Source organism: Eulemur rufifrons, chromosome 23 (genome assembly GCF_041146395.1).
Source record: "Eulemur rufifrons isolate Redbay chromosome 23, OSU_ERuf_1, whole genome shotgun sequence".
NCBI lineage: Eukaryota > Metazoa > Chordata > Mammalia > Primates > Lemuridae > Eulemur > Eulemur rufifrons.
In genome coordinates this window covers 12,796,351-12,821,774 of record NC_091005.1, presented here as the reverse complement: position 1 = coordinate 12,821,774, position 25,424 = coordinate 12,796,351, and the positions used below count along the sequence as shown (strand labels likewise).

General features: G+C 35.7%; 1 protein-coding gene across 1 annotated transcript in view; it reads right to left on the bottom strand.

Moving 5' to 3' along the window:
* The window catches only part of NFAT5 (nuclear factor of activated T cells 5), a 113,757-nt gene that overhangs the window by 54,869 nt on the left and 33,464 nt on the right, over positions 1–25,424 (bottom strand). The window contains exon 3 of the mRNA XM_069497840.1: positions 3,451–3,576. Within this exon, the coding sequence (XP_069353941.1) occupies positions 3,451–3,576 (126 nt within the window). The remainder of the gene's footprint in view (positions 1–3,450; positions 3,577–25,424) is intronic.

Genomic DNA, 25,424 nt, shown 5'->3' with positions numbered 1-25,424 from the left:
GGCCCCAAATTCTGGTATAACTGTTTGTTTTATTTCATTCTTCTAAATAATATCTACATTTTAGTTCTTTATAACCTATAACCTATAGGATTCTACAAAAAAAACAAAAACAAAAGAATCCTTTCACGATGCACTTTTATTCTTGATCAACACCTTATTTTGCCAAAATATACCATTAGTTCATTTGGATAACCTTTTTGTTTTAGGAACGTGGCCTCTGTCTTAACTACTGAGAACCTAAAATACTGTTCAGAAAGTTTATATTGAACTTCAAACTCTTAACTATCTTTCCACTGGGACAAAAACAGAATTCTTGGCCAGGTGCGATGGCTCACCCCTGTAACCCCAGCACTTTTGGAGGCTAAGGTAGGAGGATTACTTGAGGCCAGAAGTTCAAGACCAGCCTGGCAACATAGCAAGACCTCATCTCTACAAAAAATAAAAAACTTAGCTGAGTGTGATGGTGCATTGTATGCAGTCCCAGCTATTCAGAGGCTGAGGCAGGAGGACTGCTTGAGCCCAGGAGTTTGAGGAATGATCACACCACTACACTCCAGCCTGGGTGACAGAGTGAGGGTCTGCCTCCAAAAAATAAAAACAACTAAAAAATTGAAAAGTTAAAAAAACAAAATTCTAAAAAATGGGGAGAACAAATAGTTGGTGACTCTTAACTTCACCTCCCAGATTCTGACACATGGCCCCATGAAGGGGAGTGGAATTGCAAGGAAGCTCCTCTTCCTTGACCCCACCCTAGGAGTCACAGGATAAAGGGATGTTATTTGATGGAGTGCACAAAAATGTGAATAGCGTACAAGCAGAAAAATGGTTGAGAGAGACTCTTTTACCCAACATTCTGGATTGTGGATTAGCAGCACCATATCAACTTATTCTTTCAGTAATATGTGAGGAGAAAACAAAAATCTAGATTGGTGAATCTGAGAAACACATTTTAAATATTTAAATAACAAAGAATGTCTGTGAATACCCATATGCCCAGCCTCTAAATTTTAAAATTAAAATTGATTTAAAATTCATGAAACACAAACCTTTATGGCAGAACTAGAAGTCTGTTTCCACCAGGCCCTCATACCTCATAGCAGCCAATCCAGCTCCTTCAATACTCTGAAGAATTAACTACATCAAGAGTCATCATTTTTATACATTTCATTTATTTTTTAAATGCTATAGATTTTTTAAAAACTCATACAAGTCTAAATTAACGTGCCTTTCCCTAGACATCTAGTCTTTTGGCTAGAAAAACATTGAGTAACTTGGTAATACTTCAAATCTCTCTCTTTGACAATTATATTGCCAAAGATATTGATATGTCAAATAAAAATGTTACGAAATGTTACTCTAATAATATATACTAACTGATTTCCCTACAATAATTATGTAATTTGAACTCTTATCTAGAATGGTAAGTAAGGTATAAAGTATAAAGGATTCTTTCTTCTAGTAAGACATTAGAATCCTAGAATAAATTATGTTGCTTACCAAAAGTAAACTGATGTAAAAAAAATTACAAATGACTTGGTTTTAGATCATAGAAACTTTCTGTGTGACTGTAAGAAAACTATCGCAATTATCTCCTTATTCTCTTCACCATCTTTACAATGTCATTTATTTCAAGACAGTAAGAATGTATTACTTCAGAATAATTCCTTTGATTAAATCTCTTATTTTCATCATTTTTTAACTCATAGTTTTCAATCTAATGTAACTGGAGAGGATTTTATCATATATATGGTGGGGGTGGGGAGATGCAGTGACCCAAATTTAAGAACTTTTAATATTTATATATAAGATTTTCTTACAAGGCTTAAGTTGGACTAAAAGGTGAAAAAAAGAAAAAGAAAAAAGAAAAATTTTCTGAAATTGAGTTTGATATTGCTTAAGAAGAAGACTTATTCTTTTGCTAAACCTAGCTAACATTTTTTCAGCTTTTAAAAAGGAACTGGATTTACTGTCAACAGATGTTAAAAAGCACAGAAGAAACAGACTTTTAGTTCTATACAGATTCAACTTGTCTTTAAAAAACAATCTCAAAAGATACAAAAGAAATCAGTTAGTCAATGTTTACCTGTGGATTTAAAGTGAAATATTTCATAAAATTATTTTATCTTTCTCATATTTTATTATCTGATACAATTTTTAAACTAGATTTAAAACTTAAAATTCCAAAAAAATAATTAGAGCCATTTCAGAACCCCAGTGGATGGATATACAGTGAACCAGGTCACCCTATCAATTTGATTATTAAAAATTCACTAATTCACAATTAAATCCACAGAAACTGTTAGAAAATACCTGGCAACACATGAACAGTGAGCACAGCTGGTAAGTTTCTTTGCCATATTTGAAGTTTTCCTGCCTTCAACCAGGAACGCTTCATAATGCACTATATGGCTCAGGAAAGATTGGTATACAAGGCTAATGGTACATAAGTTAATGCATATGAGAAAAATATCTGAAGTTATATTATAGTACCAATATTCTCATTTAAATCATAATCTTCCACTTCACCGTTGTCTTTTTGAAACTAAAAAAATTCCCCTAAAACAACGGTCTGATGAACTTTAAATTCCATTTTAAAAGACGAGAGGTATTGTATTGGGCAAGAAACCTTTAATTAGATAAACTTCAGGAAAAAAAATAAGTGCAAACACACTTAGCAGTCAATAAACCCAACTAAAAAAAGAATTACAGTTGGGCAAATAAATATTACAGAAAGCATTCATACTAATTTATCACCAATCAAGACTTTTTTTCTACTAGCTTTTCTGTCCATCTTTTATTCTAATTCAAAATAAAAATTTTAACCAATAAAGTGTATGATTTGAGAGCTCAGTAAAAATAAATTTGATAAATTTCAAACATTACTGTTTGTACTTTTTCATTGATATAATAAAATATCTTTATATAAATATTATATTCAAATCATCCATTACTTTCAATGAATTTAAGATAAGTATGAAAAGTCACATATATTTTTAAATGTAAGAAAAAGTTGACAGTAACATGCTACAAATGTAAAAGAAACTTGAGTGCTTTAGTCCTTTTTCAGATCATATAAAATACTTTTTCCTTTGAACAAATCTGTAAAAATAATTGTCAAATAGAAACTCAAATATAACTTTCTATCCACAGCTTTCTCTTTAACTTTTTTATGTGCAGTCAACAAAAAACTTAAAACTGATTCCCATATTTAAAAAGAAGGTCCATTTTAGGAGATGCCATTTATAGATGTGCCAATGTGAAATTTTAAGAAATAGCATCAAGAAAATTATATTGAAAAAATTTGAGGCTAAAAGTATATAGTTGAAAACCTCTTTTAAAAACCCTCAAATCACACTCTTTTTAGTATGAATGTTGCCAGCACTGTTCATGTTGGCCAGATTTCAAGTTGGCCCTTAGTTTTCTTTAATAAAAGTAAAATGAAATGCATACCAGCAGCAACTACAGCTGGAGGAGGCGAGCCTGCCTCACCACCACTTGTCTGACTCATTGATGCTACAGATGTTTCTCTAGATGGAGGTAACTGTAACTCCTTTGGGAGAAGATCATAGACAGATTCTGTGGGGGGGAAGGAGAGGAGAAAAAAATTTTAAAAGAAAATAGTCAACAACCTAATTATATGTGCACAAAATTAGTATGTCTTCTTATGAGAAAAACTATAATATTCACAAAAATTAGTCCTATATAATTAATGTTGTAAAGAGGTATTAGCAAATATTTTTTCTTTTATTATATAATTTTATTGAACTGAAGAATGAATTTTCCATTAGTTTTGCTCCCTGTTTTCTTCTTGGCTTTATTCCTTATCTTCAAGATCGTCTCTAGAAGAAGTCATTAAAATTTCAAACTGGATAAAACTAGATAAAATAGAAGAAATGTCAAATAACATAAGATGGTCCAATATCTTCCTTTGCAACAGTACAAGCATAACTTACCATCTTTTATATATCAGACAGCAATATGCTAGTGTATATCGGCTTTAAATTGCCTTCTCCAATTAGTCCATTAGTCTAGTCCTGCTCTTTTACCCAACACCCTTTAGCAAATATTTTAATTCAATACTATGATAATTCATTTTTCCCTTCTAAAGAAACTAAAAAAGGAATGTCATGGCCCAAGGAAATACTCTCTGAGGCATCTCTAACCGTGAAAAGGCACAAGTATAGGATACTCTTAAATGAGAAAGGATAAATGCCTCTATTAGGTTATCATTACTTCTGGATGCCAGATTAAAGAATCCCATATCTTTTAAAAGTATTTTATAATATTTTAATTGTCCATAAAATTAGACTTATATGTACTACTTAAAAAATCATTTGTAGTTAATAAATTATATGGTTTTTGAACAGAAGTAATTCTCAAAATATCCTCTAAAGGTAGTAGAACCAATGTTGGAAGGAATTTCAAAGGACCAATTAAAAGCATATGTCTATTTTCAAAAGACTTGAGGCACAAAGTATAAGGGACTTGCCTAGTATTCAAAAAAATCTAATATTCCAACAATTAAAGAAGATTATTAATTATCTGCATGAGTGATTTAAAAAACAAAGGTAGCACTATAAGACATTTTATCCTTGGTAACAGACAATACTTTTAGTTAACTGCTTACTGAATTCATAAATACTTTGATCCTCCTAGTTAATCACTAAAGTATGTATCCTAACTTTGATGTGGATAGGGCTAAGGAAGGTCATGAAAGAAAGCTAAAATTAGAAGTTGTACTCTTAAATGATCTTCATTCACAGTAAATAATAAACTTAAAAGTTTCTTTTGAAAAACTCTATTACCTAACATTTGAAATGTTCATCCTCAAAGCATTTGGCAAATTTGGCATCTGTCTGAATATGATATACCCTGACTGAAAATTTTCAGCTTGTTAAAATGTTGCTAAAAGTCTTAAGAAAATTGCTTCCATCTTCTGAACAATATGGGGGAATGGAGATAGGGAGAATCTAACTAAAACAGAAATGCCATTATCACCAAATATTCATTTTAATACAGTTATCTTTCTCAATCCATGTTGAAAACAAGAGTTCCTTAGATATAAAAGATTTCTGTCCAAACAAAAAGGAAATTTGAAAATAAAACACAGCTAAGGCCGGGCGCGGTGGCTCACGCCTGTAATCCTAGCACTCTGGGAGGCCCAGGCGGGTGGATCGCTCAAGGTCAGGAGTTCGAGACCAGCCTGAGTGAGACCCCGTCTCTACTAAAAATAGAAAGACATTATATGGACAACTAAAAATCTATATAGAAAAAATTAGCCGGGCATGGTGGCGCATGCCTGTAGTCCCAGCTACTCGGGAGGCTGAGGCAGTAGGATCGCTTAAGCCGAGGAGTCTGAGGTTGCTGTGAGCTAAGCTGACGCCACGGCACTCACTCTAGCCTGGGCAACAAAGTGAGACTCTGTCTCAACAAAAAAAAAAAAAAAAAAAAAAAAAAAACACAGCTAAGATAAGGGGATCTACCAAAATACATTTATGATTTATGTCACGGAATAAAAACTTTTTGCCAGTAATAAACCAGTCACTAAAAAGCACTTCACCAGTTAGGACTGTTTCTCCATTTCTCCAATTTTTAAAATAAATTAATCAAATCAAAACAAAATCTTGTAGAATGAAACACTCCACCTTTCCCAAAGAAGGGTAAAAGCTGAGTCTCTGTTAAGAGGTATAAAAGCACTATTACACAACAGTACATTGGAAAGTAACTAAAAACAGAACGTGTTACATTCTAGCCCTCTCCAAATTCTGCCCCCTAAAACACAAGTAAAATGCCAGGTCAAGTGGAGGGTGTAGGGAGCATGGATTTCCTCATCAAAGGTGTATTCTGATTAAATGACTCAAGTGTCAGGAAACTTAAAAAGTCCTGCCAGAAGTTTTATCTTATCTATCCAAGGAAGCAGCAGTTCATACAGTCGATACCAGCACAGGCTTTTATTTCAGACAGAACTGGGTTGGTTTTGCAATTTTAAATAACCTCTCTAAGACTTAAATCTTCATTTAAACTCTTCTTTTACCCTGATAGTTTAAAGATACTCCCTCCAAGCTGTAACTGTACAACCTGACCACATACACTGGCCTTTCTCTTAAATCTGCTTCCCATCAGATACCTAAAGATTAAAGGAATATAAATTATGCTATTAATGCTATTGTTATTCAGTCCTAAATTCAATCTAAATTAAATGCTTTTACAGTCTCCATTAGCCAATGAAGGAGCTCCTGAACAAGAGCACAGGTACCTTAAATATATGAAAATGACAGACAGTCCTAAATAAGTGCCAGATATTTCATGTTATGCCACAATATCTATCTTTCTTTTGCTGTCTTTTGAATCAGTTCAGATAGATAAGGGAGGAATGAAACTCTAGGTTTACACACACAGAATATGAAAAAAGAGAATGGGAAATCCACAATGGAAAGGCTGCTTCTGAGGAAAGACTTCCTTAAAAACAAAAGAAAAATTACTTTTAGATTAAGAGGGGGAGGAGAGAATGGGTGTAAGATTTCTTTTGGGGGTGGTAAAAATGTTCTGAAATTAGTTAACAGTCATGATTACACAACTCTGTATATATACTAACAACCACTGAATTGTATCATTTAAAATGGGTGCACTTTATGGTATGTAAATTATATGTCAACAAAAGTGTTTTTTAGAAAAGGGAGAGAGAAGAGAAATAGAACAAACATGAGTAAGATTTACAAAAGAGCAAGCAGGGTTATCTAACAATATTCCTGATAAACTACAAGGACAAAAATATCTCTTCAAATAGCTTCTGTATGAAAAGCAAAATTATGAAGAGGGCCAAGCTGCAAACTAATTTGCTAAGGCTCTTGTACTGGAGGATCAGGAAAATGCTGCAGGCATAATTACCCTAAATTCAATAAAATATGTGGTAAAAATCTTTAAAAGTTCTTGTGACCAAGATGAGGAAACGTAACTTTATAAAACAGATGATTTTTAAGCAACAGCACCCACAAATGTATAGGTTCAACCGGGAGGGAGATGGTTATTATACCAATTACTTGAACAAAGATATTGAATTTGCAAATGATGGGCTTAAGAGGTGTATACTGTGTCATAATGCATCACAAATCACGAAAGACTGGAATATCTACCCAAAAGAATAAGGAGGAATTTAATACATATTAATGTAACAGCTGGTAAAAACTGCTTTTATGTAATGCACTTACATGTGCTCACTCTCCCTTTTTTTTTTTTTAATTTAATATAGAAGTGATTTTACTTTTGTTTTCTGAAGAATTCTTTCCTCAGTGTACCAAGATGAGGGTGATTGTTTCTCATATATTTTTTCTATTAATGCTAATAATTTGTGTAATATGTGTAATCAATTCACATAATGCTTCATTATGAATTTTAGTTGATCGAAGTCCCAATATAAGCATACTGCTTAAGTACCCATGTAGTAGAACTAGGGTAAGTGTGTGTTATAATAACGCTATTAATGCAAGTTATTAATATGAATATGTGAGAAAAGAAGTTAGGCAAAAAGGGAAGCAGGCTCAGAAAATCAAGAATTAGTCTTATGTTGGTACAATAGCTCAGAACCTAGGGCAACTGGAAGGAGGAAATGATGGAATGAAACCATGATTTTCAAATTGAAAAGAAACTAATGCTTCCCAAAGTAGGGTGGAAAGGCAAACAACGTAAAAATGGGCTGACTGGCTGGTTTGTTTGCTTGGTCATTCTGGAAACTCTGATTGATCCATTTATGTCATTGATTATTTCTGGGTTAATTCAACCCTTTATTCTTCAACACTGTCTATAAGGAGGTGGAAGAATTTCACTATAGTGCATCAAGCTCAGAGTAGACAGAAATCCTATCCTGCGATGAAGGACAGTGAGAGAGAAGAGAAAAATCGGTAACTTAATAGTGCAACTTATTTTTTATTCTTCTCAGTTGGGCACTCAGTAGTGCCCCAACTACTGATCTCCCAAATCCCAGTCTTCTTCTCCTTCATTCTGTTATTGCTCGTTCCAGGAAGAGATGAAAAGATCTCAAATCCCATACTTCCTCACTTTCCCCCAGAAGAGAGCAGGGAGAAAACAGCTGAGAAAAGACATGTTTTTCTTGCTCTCTCTCAGCAAAATAACAACATTAATAGCACAATTACAGCTAACATTCGTTGAGCATTCTGGGGAGCCAGGTACTGTGCAAAACTTCTTACATATTTTTTTCTCATTTAATTTCAAAACAATCCTATGAGGTAGGTTTCACCAATAAACAATGCAAGACTGGTATTATAATAAAAAGAAAAAATAAAAATGTGTGATAAAACAAAAGAAAATGAGAAAGTTTAAGACAGTGATTTCCTTTGATGGGAGATGAGGAGATAGGACAAAGGAGGAACAGAAGTAAGTTGGGCTATGCTGGGCGTGGTGGCTCATGCTTGTAATCCCAGCACTCTGGGAGGCTGAGGCGGGAGGATCACTTGCCGTCAGGAGTTCAAGACCAGCCTGAACAAGAGTGAGAACCCATCTCTACTAAAAATAAAAGAAATTAGCTGGGCATGGTGGGGCGCACCAGTAGTCCCAGCTACTTGGGAGGCTGAGGCAGAAGGATCCCTTGAGCTCAAGAGTTTTGAGGTTGCTGCAAGCTAGGCACTCTAGCCAGGGCAACAGAGGGCAAAAAAAAAAAGTTGAGCTGTACAGTGGGTTCGTGGGTATTCTTTTTATTAATACTAAAATATATAATCAAATGAAATAAATGAATACAATAAAATTAGGGCTATATATGGATAGTGTACAGCCTTACAGAGTTGCTATAAGGCTTAAATAAGATGTTCTGTTAAAAAGGACTCTGTAAGCTATTATTCCTTTTTGTAATTTTCATCCCCACTTCACCCTTGTTAACCTGAGAGCTGGCATTTGGTACTCAATTGCTTTGAGGTCAGACAGTAAAGACCAAAATTGTTACAGAGCCTATCTACTTCATGACTTTTCTCAAGATGATCTTATTTACTTTTATTAATAGGTAATAAAGTTGTATACAGCTAATACTACTGACTTACATCTATGCAGAGATGAATAATAAAAAGCGGGGGAAAGATGTTAAATAAGATGTTTCTGTTCAAGCAAGCAGTTAAATGGAAATATTTGTGGTAATAACAATGTTACTTTGTGTTGGGAATGCTTTAAAAATGTAACAAAAAATAAACTAATGCTCAGAACAGATATTAGTTACTCAAATAATGAATGGTTCCTAATAATCAGATGCAAACACTATAATGCTGAAAAATCCATTTGTAAACATTTTTATCTTGCTTTAAATATTAGATTTTACCTTTTGTTAAAAAACTCTAAATGTGAAGCTACTCTAGGCTTCTGAAAGAGTTTAAAAAAAAAAAAAAACTTTCCAAAAATTGGGAACTAATTGCCTTACTCTTGCATCTCTCCACTATTTCAATAAGCTGGTAAATCCCAAAGGTATGGTTTTAAGTCAGACACTCTAAAACAAAGTGCCTGGCATATCCAGCGTGCCAACATAGTTCTGCATTAAAGAGAGACAGCATTCATTTTGGTAAAAACACTTTAGGCTTGACAGTCATCATACTTGGCATCTCCACTGGAAAAATGTACTGGCTGCAGGTCCACTGGATATTTGGTTTCTACAAGATTATGGAGTCCAAGAATAACTGGTAGGTGATGCTCTGTTTTAAATTTTTTTTCTCAATTTCTAAGTTTAAGCCAATTTACTAGTCTGCTGTCACATATTTACTTATATTCATATTGCTTCCTCCAGATTGTATTCTATTATTGTTTTCCTAAAATAATCTAGTGTTCCAAGGTAATTTTAAGTAATAAACAGTTTAGGGAATAAGAAAACTAACTTAACTTCCACAGACATTTTAATATACCATACCATAGGCTGGGCACAGTGGCTCACGCCTGTAATCCTAGCAGTTTGGAAGTCCGAGACCATCCTGGGCAACTTAGTGAGACCTCATCTCTACAAAATGTGAAAAAATTAGCCAGGCATGGTGGTATGCACCTGTAGTTCCAGCTACTCAGGAGGTTGAGGCAGGAGGATCGCTTGAGCCCAAGAGTTTGGGGTTGTAGTGAGCTATGATTACACCACTGCACTCCAGACTAGGTGACAGAGTGAGACCCTGACTCAAAAAGAAAAATATATACACACATATACACATACACACACACACACACACCTCTCTCCATATACTTTTCCACTAGGTATTACTTTTCACTTAAACACTTCATAATTATTTTCTTAATAACTTCTTAGCTTAGTTATTTTCTAAATAACTTCTTACAAAGACAGAATGGAATATATATACTAGTCATCTTATTGTCATTATCTACTTTTTAATTTCTTTATGTTATTTTCTGAAGAAATTACTTATGTTTGCCTTAGAAGGAACAAAATTCTCCAGTCATAGGGGATCCACGTACCATTGAGTGAAACATTTATGACCTTATTTATAATTTTCAGAGATCTTACAAGAGTACTTCTTAAATAGAGCTTTATGAACTATGGAGTCAGGACAGAGTCGAAGAATGGTGAGGAGGGCTCAGCGCAGGGTGTTCAGAAGTCTAGGGAGATGAGGAAGGTATCTATGCAGAATTGGAGGAGGCCTGGTAAGGGGTTTCAGAGCTTAAGCAGAACGAGGAAGGCATAAAGGAGGAGCAGGTGGCAGGCAGAAGAGATATTCCAGGTGCAGAATCCAAGCAACATGACGAAAGTGTCTGTGTAGGACAGCCCAGTGTGTCAGAGCTCCTATAGGGTAAAGAATATGTCTGTGCAGGAGGAATGACTCAGCTTGGGATGTTGGAGCCCAAGGAAGTGGGATGAGGAGAGCATACACAAAAGAAGGAAGACTGATATATAGGGGGAGAGTCCAGTGCAGGAGGTTGGAACCCAAGCAGAGTGAGAATCTGCATATGGGTGGATTGTCCAGCCCAGGGAGTAAAAGCCTGAGCAGAATGAGGAGGGTATGTGCAGGATGAAGCAGGGATAGTCCAGGATAGGATGTCAGAGCCCGAGCAGGGTAAGGAGGGTGTCTATACAGGAGGCATCCAACAGAGGGTATCAGGACCTAAGTAGTAAGGAGGATATCCACATGGAAGGACTGTCGAAGGCTGGGTATCAAAGGTTACCCTGCAGGTATGAAGAATGTGCCCACTTGGGAGGAGTGGGGGAGCCCAGCACAGGGAGTTCTAATCCAAGAAGGTCCAGGAGGGCATTCATGTGAGACCATGGAGCCTGAACAGGAAAAGGAGGGCATCTATGTACAAGGGCTGCTTAGTGTGGGAAAGTCAGAGACTAACCAGGGAGAAGAGGACATTTCCACGGATGGGCAGCCCACCATGGTGTGTTGGAGTTCATATGGGGTAAGGAAGACATCCACAGGGGTCAGGGGAGCAGGAGCAAAGCGCAGCTTTAGGCAGGGTATCAAAATCCTAGCAGGAGAGGAAGACAGCAGTCTATCTGCCTAGCAGGGGTGTCCAATGTGGGAAGTAAGAACCCAAGCAGAGTGAGGAGGGTGTCCACAAGTGAGAAGGAGGACAACTCTGGGTGTCTAGAGCATCCACGTAGGTGGCAAGATGTGGGAGTTCCAGTTGGGTAATTAGGGTATTAATGTGTCAGAAAGAGGGAAGTGGTGGCAATGGAAAATTGGTTATACAAAGGGAGATTGATCAAATAAGGAAATATAGTAAGATTAAAGGAAGTCAAGTTTCTTACTGTCAAACAAGGGCATTACAAACATAGAAAGAGATAAAAGGAGAAGAAACCCTATGGTATTGCATTGCAATTGGAGATAGCGGTGTGAACTCCTAAAAGTCAGTATGTATAAATAGAAAAATTTAGACATAAATGTATAATGTATGTGTCCGTGTATACAAATATAAATATATTCCCTAACTCTGTCCTCTGAAAGGTCCTAGGAGCAGCAACACCTCAAAAGCAGGCTCGTGGCCGGGCGCGGTGGCTCACGCCTGTAATCCTAGCACTCTGGGAGGCCGAGGCGGGTGGATTGCTCAAGGTCAGGAGTTCGAGACCAGCCTGAGCGAGACCCCGTCTCTACTAAAAATAGAAAGACATTATATGGACACCTAAAAATCTATATAGAAAAAATTAGCCGGGCATAGTGGCGCATGCCTGTAGTCCCAGCTACTCGGGAGGCTGAGGCAGTAGGATCGCTTAAGCCCAGGAGTTTGAGGTTGCTGTGAGCTAAGCTGACGCCACGGCACTCACTCTAGCCTGGGCAACAAAGTGAGACTCTGTCTCAACAAAAAAAAAAAAAAAAAAAAAAAGCAGGCTCGTGAAAAATGAACACAACAAGTAGCCATATTTTGGTTTCTAAATACTATTCTCCACCAAAAGTAATCAGAGTTTCTTGGAGAAACAGGTAGTATCAGGGCTGGGACAGGAAAAGTACAAGATGAACCTGGAATGTATTGTTTTGCTAAAGGTAGGGAAGTATTCAATGAATTATGGGGACATATCAAAAGGAAAGAGAAGCCAGCTTGAAGGGGCTTCCATTGGACAAATATAAGACACTACGGACATATAAATAAAGAATAATAGTAACAGATTATAATCTACTGAAAATATAGAAACCCACACTGATATAAAACAGTAATGAATAAATTGAAAGTTTAATGAGAAATGAGATATTTATTAATATATAGTTTTAAAGTACAATGCCACAAAACACTTATTAATTACAAAAGGAGAAAAGGGGTAATTTTAAAGTGAAGAAGTCTGACAGACACCACCTAAATCAAATGATCAAAGTGAGTATCAGCAGTAATGACACAAATCAAAATTGTAAGCTACCTGATAGGACAAAAGGACACGACATCATTTCTATGACTTTCCTGCAAAAGATGCGTAATTTGAATGTAATTATGAGGAAGTATACAAACCCAAAAATAGTGACATTCTACAAAACAACTGGTTTATAATCACAGTATGAAAACCATGACAATCCAGGAAAGCCCAAGGAACTATTTCAGATTGAAGGAAACTAAAGAGACACGACAACTAAATGGACATATAATTCTAAACTGGATCCTTTTGCTATAAAGGACGTTACTGGGACAATTTGCAAAACCTGAATGGGATCTAAGGATGATGAAATGGAAAAAATGTACTGATGTTAATTGTTTTTATTTTGGTAGCTATACTGTGATTCATGTAAGATAATATCCTTATTTGTTGGAAATATTACAGTATTCAGAGGTGACAGGGCATCATGTCAGCAACTAACTCTTAAATGATTCAGAAAAAAAGAAAAAGAAAAAAGTACTTTCCACTATACTCACAATTCTTTTATAAGTTCAAGCTCATTCCAAAAAGTACACAAAGGTACATGTTTCATTAAAAATTTAATAGTTAATTACTAAGGATTCCAAAAATTCACCTGCTACTGGTATTAAATAGTTTTCCTTGTTAAAATTTCAATTTGCAAAGAAATTAATATATCAAAGGAAACAAACTTATTTCATGCCTTCATGTTTGATTATCTGGCCATCAAAAAACAATCTACATTGTTCTCCTTCCCATTTTTGCCATAGTTTCCTCTTAAAATCAATCAAACAAACAAAACCAAATACTTTGGTAGAGAAAGGCAGCAGAGTCTTGGTTAAAAAAATACATGATGAGTTAACTCTTGATCATATTTACTTGTTTGACATCTTATTTGTCACACTCACAGACTCAGTATTTTTGGCTATGCCATCTCATCTTCACTATCACCTTCAACTTGATAGAACGGTAATTAAACATTCACTCAACATTTATTTAGCTCCTTTACTGAACTGGGGACACAAATATAAAAGAAAATTACTGGCCGGGCGCGGTGGCTCACGTCTGTAATCCTAGCACTCTGGGAGGCCGAGGCGGGTGGATTGCTCGAGGTCAGGAGTTCGAGACCAGCCTGAGCAAGAGCGAGACCCCGTCTCTACTAAAAATAGAAAGAAATTATATGGCCAACTAAAAATATATAGAGGAAAAAATTAGCCGGGCATGGTGGTGCATGTCTGTAGTCCCAGCCACTCGGGAGGCTGAGGCAGGAGGATCGCTTAAGCCCAGGAGTTTGAGGTTGCTGTGAGCTAGGCTGACGCCACGGCACTCACTCTAGCCCGGGCAACAGAGTGAGACTCTGTCTCAAAAAAAAAAAAAAAAAAAAAAAAAAGAAAATTACTTTTAAGATCACAGTCCAGAGAAAATAAAATGAGTCAAGTTTAAAGTAATGTGGCATGTGTTTTAGTAAAAGTATGGAATGTTATGCAACTGGAGAAGAAGGAACCCTTAACGTTATCTGTGGAGGATCAGAGAGGGCTTCACAGAGGATTTGATACCTAAAGTCAATCTTGAATACTGGAATAAGTATTTAGCAAACAGATTTGGAAAAAGGGAGGAGAAACTATAAAAGCAAGCCTGAACAAAAAGAGTTATTTTATTTCAGTTTTTCAAGTAATTAAATTAGAACATGGGAGTTCCAAGGAATAACTCAAGATGAAGCTATTAAAGGGAGGGAGAGGCCAGATTATGAAAGTCCTTGTAATATCATGCTAAGCAGTAAGGATTTTATCCCTCAGCACATAGGGAGCCTTTGAAAGTTTCATGCAAAGAAATGATAAGCTCAGACTTATATTTGAGGAAGATCATCCTACCGGGTACATGTAGAATATATTAGGTCCTAGAGGTGGAGATAAATAAGAAGGTTTTTGCAATAATAGTTTAAGCAAGAAATACTGAAGTCCTGAACCAAGGAAGTACCAGTGAGTATGGTGAATAGGATATGAATTTAAAGATGTTTAGGAAACAGATAATTTGAATTGGATGAATGGCTGCAGAGGGACAGGGAGAGAAAAGAAATAAAAAAGAGTTCCAAGTAGTTCATAGGAATTCTGGCTTGGGAATATTGATGGAAGGTGGTACCACTTCCCATGATACAGAATATGGGAGTTAGAAGTAAATCTGGAAACATGAGAATTCAGGGGTTTTTTTTATTATTGTTTTTTAGAGACAGGATCTCACTATGCTGCCCAGACTGGTCTCCAACTCCTGGGCTCAAGCAATCCTCCTGCCTTGGCCTCCCAAAGTTCTGGGATCATAGGCATGATCTACCAAACCTGGCCTTGAGAATTCAGTTTTAAATGATAAATTTGAGGTGCTGATGGGACATCCAAATGAATACATCAACAGGAGAGAGGTCTAGCAATTCACGCTGCTGGGCACATTTCCTCCTTTACTTTTTTTAATACCAAATCTGTCCTAGAACTAGATTAATTTATTTAGAGTTATTCCTTGCTTTTAAAAATACAGACATGTAAGAAATAAAAATTAAGCTTGCTCACAATCTCACCACTAAACAATAAAAACACTAATATATTTACGCCTCCTTTCCATATTTTTCTATGTAAATTTTTAAAAAGTTGAATAATGTACATAAACTTAATATCAAACATTTCATTGAATATAACATATTAATTTCCCATATGTACCATTTCTTTGACACCCCTCAGATTGTTACACATAATCTTTATGTCTATTTCCTATTTCTCCAATTGAGTTGAAAATCCTTCATGGGCAGAAACTATGTCATGTCTTCTTTGAATAGACAATGTTTGTTGATGAAGTTACCAAAATATTAAGGAAAGCTACTGGCCAATAATTCTAAGTTATAAAATAAGCTTCAGGAAAATTTCTAATATTCCTATTATTTCAGAGACACTGCTAATAAACAAAAGAGGTAATAAATAAATATATCAGCAGTGAAGATGCAACATTGTACTTGCTATAGAATGAAATAAGAGGTTTTCTACTCTGGCTGGCGCAAAGAAGCCTCATAACCCAGCCCTTTGTGAGCTCTGGGCATTGTTCCCTCTAATCCTCTCAGCAGTTTATTCCCCAGCCTTTATTCCCCATATGCACCCAATGATCACTACTCAACTAAACACTCGAAGGAGATCCTCTACAGATCTTCCTTCTCTCCAGTACTCTGCCCTGAGAACTCTAGCCATCTTGGTATTCTAGTACTGTGCCCGGAGACTTCTAGCTCTACCACCTCAACTTAAGGAGACTGCTGGGCTCTGCATGGGTTCTCCCTTTCTGCACCATAACCTGGGAACTTTCTCCACCAGCCAGGGCACATGTAGGGCTCATCTCATTTGTTTTCTCTCTCATGGATCATTTTTCTTCATTGCCTGATGTTAAATGCAAAGAGAACAATTGTTTCATACATTTTATCTGGCTTTTTAGTTGTTTCAGGCAAGAGTGTAAATCTAGTCTCTCTGTGAATATACCTTGGCTGAAAGGAGAAGTTACTCTATTGTAATTTTAACCCCTATCAATATGTTCTTTGCTCAGAAAGGATGAAGAATTAATATTACTATGTTCTACTTGAAAACTTCTAATAGATTTGAAGAATTTTCAGATTACTTAATTTAATATTCGATAAATATTGTATGTGCCCCATGTAACAAACATTGATCCCTGGTGGTCTAGTGGTTAGGATTCAGCAAAAAAACAAAAACAAACAAAAAAAAACAACCACCAAAAAACAAAACAAAAAAACATTGGGTTAAGCCCTTTGAAGCTTACAAAAATGAGTCTTAATCTTGTACAAGTACAAAAATACTCCATACATACACAACTGTATTCTTTATACTCTAGGCACAAAGGAGAATTTAAAAAGGAATTTAAAGATACAGTAGTTCCTGCCCTCAAAGAACTGAAAATCTAGCTGGAGTAAAGATATATAAGTGTATGTGTATATATATATAATCTTATTATATATTATATTAATATAATATATCCTATATTATATTGTTTATATATACACATGTATATATATATACATACATATGTACACATAAACGTATATGAAACATTTAAAGAATAAAAATAGGCTGTACAATATTGACAATGATTATAATTAAAGACCAGAGACAGGAAGCCAGGGTTTTGAGTAATCAATAAGACTCTTTGAAAAGGTGCCATCTGAATCAGACTTAGTAATATAGCCAGCACAAACCTATCACACACTGGTCAATGGCAATAAGCAAATATAGACTCAGATACCTTCTAAAACCTAGTTTTGACTGTTCATTGCAGCAGTAATGAAAACTAGGCTATTAAAATGTATGATTATGTGGCAGTACAGCTATAAAATAACAGAGCTAATTAAATATTTGTTGAATGACAATTTATGAGTGCCTACTTTATGATCCTGCAGCTTTCTCTCTCTCCATTCTCCTCTTTCCTTACACATTTTCATCAAGATACAATGATTTTTCAAATCTTCAGCCATTACTACCTTACCTTTATTTCTTTGCAAATGCCATTGTTTCTGCCTGAAACCTCTGCCTGTGACTTTCTCACAACCTCTATCAACTGTTAATTCTTCCCATAAGCTTTTCCTGACCACTCCAAATTTTTTGTTTGTTTTCTTAGAGATGGAGTCTCACTCTGTTACTCAGGCTGGAATGCAGTGGTGTAATCAAAGCTCACGGTCACCTTGAACTCCTGGGCTCAAGCTATCCTCCTGCCTCAGCTTCCCAAGTACTAGTACTACAGGTATGAGTGACTACACCTGGCCAGTAATTTTTTTTTTTTTTGGTAGAGACAGGTTCTCATTATGTAGCCAGGCTGGTCTCAAACTCCAGGCCTCAAGCAAGATTCCACCTGGGCCTCCCAAAGTGCTGGGATTACATGCATGAGCCACCCAGTCCAGTCCATTCCAATCTTAGTTAGCTATCTCTTCTATGTATTTCCCTACCAGAATACTTACCACACATTGTTTGACAATTCCTAGTTTACTTTACACTATTTCCTCTTACACATCATGAGGGTAGTGGCTGTGTAAGTTTCATTCACACTGTCTCCTCAGCAATGACAGTACAATGTCTGACACAAATAGGCAATCATTTGATAAGTACATGAATGAAGAAGGAATATACTCTGTGGGAATATATAAAGTTGCTGACAGACCATATAAAGAAAAAGAGGCAAGCATATCAGAATGGGGAAAAAAAGCCAGGAAAGAGGCTAGAAAAAACAAGAGACAAAGGAGAGCCTGGAGAGTATAGTGTCAAAAAAAGAACAGTCTTGGGAGCAGACTGACAAAAGTGAAAATGTCTCATTTCGTTCAAGTAAGGAAGAACTTGAAAGAAAGCATTTATTTGATGTGGCAAAAGGTAATTTTTTTTAGATAGAGTCTTGCTCTGTGGCCCAGATTAGAGTGCTGTGGCATCAGCCTAGCTCACAGCAACCTCCAACTCCTGGGTTCAAGTGATCCTCCTGCCTCAGTCTCCCAAGTAGCTGGGACTACAGGTGTGAGCCAAAATGCCCGGCTAATTTTTTCTATTTTTAGTACAGATTGGGTCTCACTCTTGCTCAGGCTGGTCTTGAACTCCCGACCTCAAGCGATCCTCCCACCTTGGCCTCCCAGAGTGCTAGGATTACAAGTGTGAGCCACCGCACCAAAAGGTACTGCTTGATACTTTTGCCAAAGAAGTTATCAAGAGAGTGATGGGGACAGAAGCCAGAGGCAAAGAGTTGAAGTTTAAATGGAAGTGAGAAAGTAAATACAAGGTAAGGCATAATGCAGACTACTATTCCATAAAGTCTTTACAAAGAAAAGGAAAAAGATACTTAAGGAGACAGGGCCATAAAGGGTTTATTTTATTGTGTGGAAGAAGAAATTGCATAGGCTGTACAGTATAAGGAAAATGGCCAGTAACGAGGAAAAGCTTGAAGATCCAAGATAGAGCATACAGAAGAAGTTTAATTTTTAAAAAATGCCATCAGATTTGACAATTATGAAATCATAAGTGAATTTCCTAGAGAATGCACACTAAACAAAGGGTTAAGAGACAACTGGATAAAGAAAATGAGATTAGCATAGTAATGAATACAGGCTGAGTTTCCCAAATATGAAAATCTGAAATGTGAAATGCTCCAAAATCTAAAACTTTTTGAGTACTGACATGACACTCAAATGAAATGCTCACTGGAACATTGTGCATTTCAGATTTTTCAGTTTGGAATTTAGGTTTAATGCAAATATTCCAAAATTTTCAAAAAATCCAAAATCTGAAAGACTTCTGGTACCAAGCATTTCAGATAAGAGATATTCAACCTGTATATGCAGTTTTTCTAGAGCACTGTTATAGGATTACACTACCAAAATGAATTAGTTTTCTAATGTTCTTTTTAAGTACCAGGGCCCTTTTTGAAATTATATCAAATATAGAGGTACCTCTACAGAAATTATACTTAAAAGCAGTTTGCCTACTACTAGTATGAAGAAAACAAACACATGAAAGGGAATAATGAAAAAGGAGAGTAGGAAAACATAAAAGAAAGAAAAAGTATGTCACAGAAACAAGTCAGGAGAATGAAGCTGCCACAGAAAAGAGATTGGGAATTTCTTCCACTGACATGAGAGAAGAGGAAAAGAGAGAATGAGAAGATCAAAATAAATTTTCAAGATGAAGAGGTAAAAAAGTTGAGAAACTTCAGTGGGACAGATTTACTGTGCTCTAGAAGAGAATTCAATGATTTCCATTTGCCAGTGGCTATGCTCTAGAAGCAGATGCTTATAAGGCATTTAAGAAATCCTTCTTTACCCATTAATGTTTAAAGGACCAATTATATCATATGAAAGAATTAAGGGATTAAGACTCAGGGGATAAAAGTTTTAGTACTAGAGGCTGTCAATATTATTAAACGAATGGACATAAATTCTCATTTGGCTTGATCAGAAAGTCAAAATCATAACTATACATAGCAAATGATTAGTAGGCACTTCAAATATTATTGTAATCTCTTTTGGTGCATGAACGGGCATAAGGCAAAATGGAGAAAGTCACAAGCTTCCTTAGAAATGTCTACAATCATACAAAGCAGCTGATCCTTGCATATCAGTGGTTTATTGTTTTCAATAAATAAGAGGTAGGTAGCATGTCATAATGAAAGAGCAAAGCTGAATTGGGCTTTCATTATAGTTCCTCACTTACTTTTCGTGTGACCTTGGGCAAGTTACTTACCACAGTAAGTCTCAGTTGTCTCATTTATAATATGGTGGTAATACCTATCTACCTTATAGAATTGTGAGCACTACAACACACCTAAAACTATTATTAACATATTAATTGGAGCTACTAACATAAATGAAAGCCTTAATTCCTGCCCTCAAAATCATAAGCAATGAAGAGGTGTTACTAAGATATTCCACAGGCATTATTTCTTCTATTACAATCAGGTAAATACCTCATGCTTAATTTTACTTCAAAATACACAGCTTTCCTTTCTATAGGTCTTGCACTTTCTACAGTATCTACCTGGACTGCAGAAGTGGTCCATTTAGCCTGCACAGTGTTTTAAAACATTTTGAATTAGTTGTCAATATTTGAAAATCAAATTTACATAAAAGTTCCAGACCTTTGGCTTCTCTTCATAAACCACAGGACCTGGCAACACTAAATCTATACTCCCACAAGGAAAACTGGAGCTGCCCCTTTTTAGTGTGCTCTCCAGATACCAAAAGCACCATTCGGCCAATTTCACACATCTGTATTACACTGTGCCTTGCAGGGATCTGAGTTTTCAATCCCTGCACTAGGAGTTTCAACACTGAGGTCTTTTTATAGAATGGGAGGGGAAGACAAAAGGTGAGTCTTTCCTGAAGAAATCTTGCAAGAGCTTAAAAACTGGAACAGCAAGTGGTCTCAACTTTCTTGATCATACATCCCTCTCCAGACGCAATGTAATGAGAAAGAATCTGCCTACGATAGCCAAGGCTGGTAAGTACCTATCTTTCAGAGGGTAAAATAAAGATGCAGTACAAAAACACTTCCCATTAAAAGAAAAAAGGGAATAGACTTTCAGAGAACTTAACTGTCAGGCTCTTCAAGAGTTTACTTGGTCTATTTCCTCATTTTACAGATATAAAAACTCAAGAACAGAGATCGAGAATGTGCCCAAAATCAGACAGTTGATAGCAAAATCAGAATTAGAAGTTTCTCAAAATCAAACAGTTCAATTAATATTTCCTAAGCACCAAGCTATGGGTAAGGCTCCATGCAAAACGCTATGATATAAATACATGATGTACTCTTTACAATATACTACTTTTCCATTTTCTTTATTAATATTTTTACAGAATTTTAAAGACTCCAATAAATGCCACTTTCCTTAAACAAAAAAAAACACCAAAACTCCAACTTCTTATACTCAAAAGAATTGAAAGTTGATACTCAAATACTGCTACAATATAAATATACACAGTGTACTCTTTACAATATACTACTTTTCCATTTTCTTTTTTATTAATATTTTTACAGAATTTTAAAGACTCCAATAAATGCCACTTTCCTTAAACAAACAAACAAAAAAACCCACCAAAACTCCAACTTCTTATACTCAAAAGAATTGAAAGTTGATACTCAAATACTGGTACACACATGCTTAAACATGTGAACAGCAGCACTATTTACAATAGCCAAAAGGTGGAAACAACCCAAATGTCCACCAATGGATATGGATTAATGTGTAAACAAATTGTGGTATCCATACCATGGAATAGTATTCACTTATAAAAATAAATGAAGTATTAATACATGCTACAAAGTAGATAAACCTCAAAACATTATACTAAGTGAAAGAAGCCAGACAAAAAAAAAAAAGGTCACATATTGTATGATTTCACTTATATGAAATATAATGGGTAAATCCACAGTGATAGAATACAGATTAGTGGATGCCAGGAGCTGGGGGCAGGGCAGGGGAGTCAGGCGGAGAATGGAGATGAGTACAGGATTTCCCTTCTGGGATAATGAAAATGTTTTGGATTTAGATAAATAGATAGAGGCACAACACTGTGAATTGTTTACTTTAAAATGCTTGATTTATGTAGAGTACAGCTCAATAAAAATTTTTAAAAAGATAATTCCTTATTTGAACACCAGGTGGAATATGCCACCTAATTCAATGGGATCACTCTTCGCACTAGGAAAGAAAATCCACTTGAGTACCTACTGGGGACCAAGTGCAATGCTAGACACTTTATATATACATTATATCAGCAAATCTCACCCAACCAGGAGAGAGAAATTTATCATAGTAGGGAGGAGCAGGGAGTGGGTGTGTGTTTGTGGTTCTGGTACCAAATTGTTTCAACTTGAAGCTCAACTTCACTGCTTAATACTACGTATCCCTGGACAAGTTGCTTTTAGGCTGTTTTACTCTCTGTAAAATATAAGTAATGATGCTATCTACACTTCATGTGGTTGTTTTGAAGATTAAATGTAGTAATCCAAGAATCCACTGAACCAGGCTCTTAGGAAGAATTAAACAAAAGTCAGCTATTAAAATTAATTATATAATTAAGTATAATTAATATAATATTAATGTTGCTGGAAATTTGTAACTGGTAGGTCTCTCCACCACCAAAAGCCGCTGCACACAGTAATACTGACGTGCAAATTGTTCAAATCTCAAGTTCTTTTTTTTAGAATATATATGAAGGAAACAATAATTTTAGAATTATATATATACATATATATCATAGAATCAGACCTCAATAGAAAAATGTGTTCTGTTGTAACTCCTGCAATGCATGATATGAATGAAAAACTTGAAGAGAACTTACAGGATGCCATAAGTATAAAATCAAAATCTATGAGAAAAAATTAGAAGATGGAATCAGGCCAAGCATGGTCGCTCGCACCTATAATCCCAGTACTTTGGGAGGCCAAGGCAGGAAGACTGCTTGAGGCCAAGAGTTCAAGACCAGCCTAGGCAACATAGTGAGAATCTGTCTCTACCAAAATAAAAAAAGTTAGCCAGGTATGGTGGCACATGCCTCCAGTCCTAGTACTCAAGAGGCTGAGGCAGGAGGATCACTTGATTGAGCAGAGTTCGAGGCTGCAGTGAGCTATGATTGTGCCACTGCACTCCAGCCTAGGTAACAGAATGAGACCCTATCTCTTGGGTGGGGGGAAAAAAGTAATCATAAAAGTTTCAGTGTTAGTTACAATGTTCTACTACATGAAGATTCAAATTTTAGCATTTATGATTTATTAGGTTATAAAAGTAATGGACAAAAAGGATGTATAAAGGATTTAAAGGAAGTGTAAAGGTAATATATCATTATAGAAAATTTGGAAATTCTTTGAGACAAAAATCTCACACTATTGCCTGAGCTGGTCTACAGGCACACGCCACCATGCCTGGCTAATTTTTCTATTTTTAGTAGAGATGAGGTCTCACTATGTTGCTCAGGCTGGTCTTGAACTCCTGGCCTCAAGCAGTCTTCCCGCCTTGGTCTCCCTAAGTACTGGGATTATAGGTGTGAGCCACCATGCCCAGCCTGGAAATATTTTTTTTAAGTATAAGGCAGAAAATAAAGCCACTTCAAATTCCAATTCCCACAGATCACCATTCTAACATTAGCCTATTTTCTATTGGTCTTTTTTTTTTTTTAATAAAACTGGGATCATAGTTTTATATTTGCCTTTAAAAAATTTAACATGCAATCATGGACATTTTCTTCAATCACTAAATACTCTTTGATTACATCATTTATAAGTATTTCATTTATGAAGGATTATTAAACAAAAGATGATAATTGAGATTTCTCTACTTTCCCTTTACCTAGAAAAGGAAAATAACATTAAACTGCACCATGAAGGATTTTAATTAGCTCAACAAAATTTTTAAAAATCATTTCATCTCAGTTACAAAATTCTCTCAATGAAAAAAAGTCTTATGCTTTAAATGTTCTTTATTTAATGGATTGGAAAGCTGATACTTAAACTCATACAACTAAAGGAAGTTGCACAGCAAGGATTTTAATCCAGATCTGTTCTGACTCCAAAGCTTATGCACTTAACCACAACACTATATAGATTATAGGATGATCTGGGTGTAGAATATAGCAGTAGAAGAAATTTAGAAACAAAAGACAAATTTAAGTACTTAGAATGATGCTCATCATTATAGAAGACTCTACATAAGTATTGGCTATTATTATTCACAGGAAATTACTATGAAGAAAAAATGGTTTGTGCTATGTTCTTTACAATGATGTATAATAAAGGTTAAAATATAAAATAAAAATAATGATTCATCACCAAAGGATTGGCTGATTAAGTAAATTTTGTTATTTAAACAATATAATGCTTTACAACTATTCCAAATTATAATAGATCTGTATATTTAGTAAATCAGTAAGCAGATAAAACATGCATTATATAATCCCATTTATGCAGAAAATTGTAAGCAGATGTACATACATACAGAGATGTCTGAAAGAATGACCAACATATTAACAGTGGTCATATCTAAATACGGCAGCATTGCATATGATATGTCTTTGTTTTGTACTTTTCCATATTTTTTTAAAAAACACATAAATGTGTGTTATATGTATATTTTTAATTGTAATAGATTAAACATAAAACAGCAGTAGCAAGGAAAAGTAGTACAAAATGAAAAAGACCAATGGGGAATAACTTCAAGGAAAAGATGAAACTTGAGTTTGTATCTTAAAGAATTCCTTTACACCACCCCTATTATTAATATTTTTCTATCATATTCATCCTGTTAATCATGCCCAATCCTGAAAGACCTTAATGACCCATCTTCAATATTCCTGTACAAAACAGCTTCTAAATTTTGATGGAGAAAATAAAAACATGCAGACTAGTACCAGTATGAATTCATGATATTCCTCAAAGTAGCTAAGGATCCTTTTGTTAAAAAGTATTTATCGGCCAGGCGCGGTGGCTCACGCCTGTAATCCTAGCACTCTGGGAGGCCGAGGCGGGTGGATCACTCGAGGTCAGGAGTTCGAGACCAGCCTGAGCAAGAGCGAGACCCCGTCTCTACTAAAAATAGAAATTATATGGACAACTAAAATATATACACACAAAAAATTAGCCGGGCATGGTGGCGCATGCCTGTAGTCCCAGCTACTCGGGAGGCTGAGGCAGTAGGATCGCTTAAGCCCAGGAGTTTGAGGTTGCTGTGAGCTAGGCTGACGCCATGGCACTCACTCTAGCCAGGGCAACAGAGTGAGACTCTGTCTCAAAAAAAAAAAAAAAAAAAAGTATTTATCATCAGCTTTATTCCCTAATTCCTCACAAATATTCTCTTGAGAACACTAACCTGTATCTACCATTCTTGGCAAATGATCATTCATCTCCACAGAGAAAACAGGCTATAGAGTATGAATTTCCCATACCTCCTTTCCCAGATACAAATTATCCTTACCTCTGGTCCCTTTGGGCTCAAAAAGAGAAGCAACCCTGTATTAGGTCCCTTTTTCTTCATTGCTTCTCCAAAACTTTCTTCTATTAATTACTCCTGTCCTTTATCTTCAACTCCCTCATTCCACAAAGGAGTCCTATTT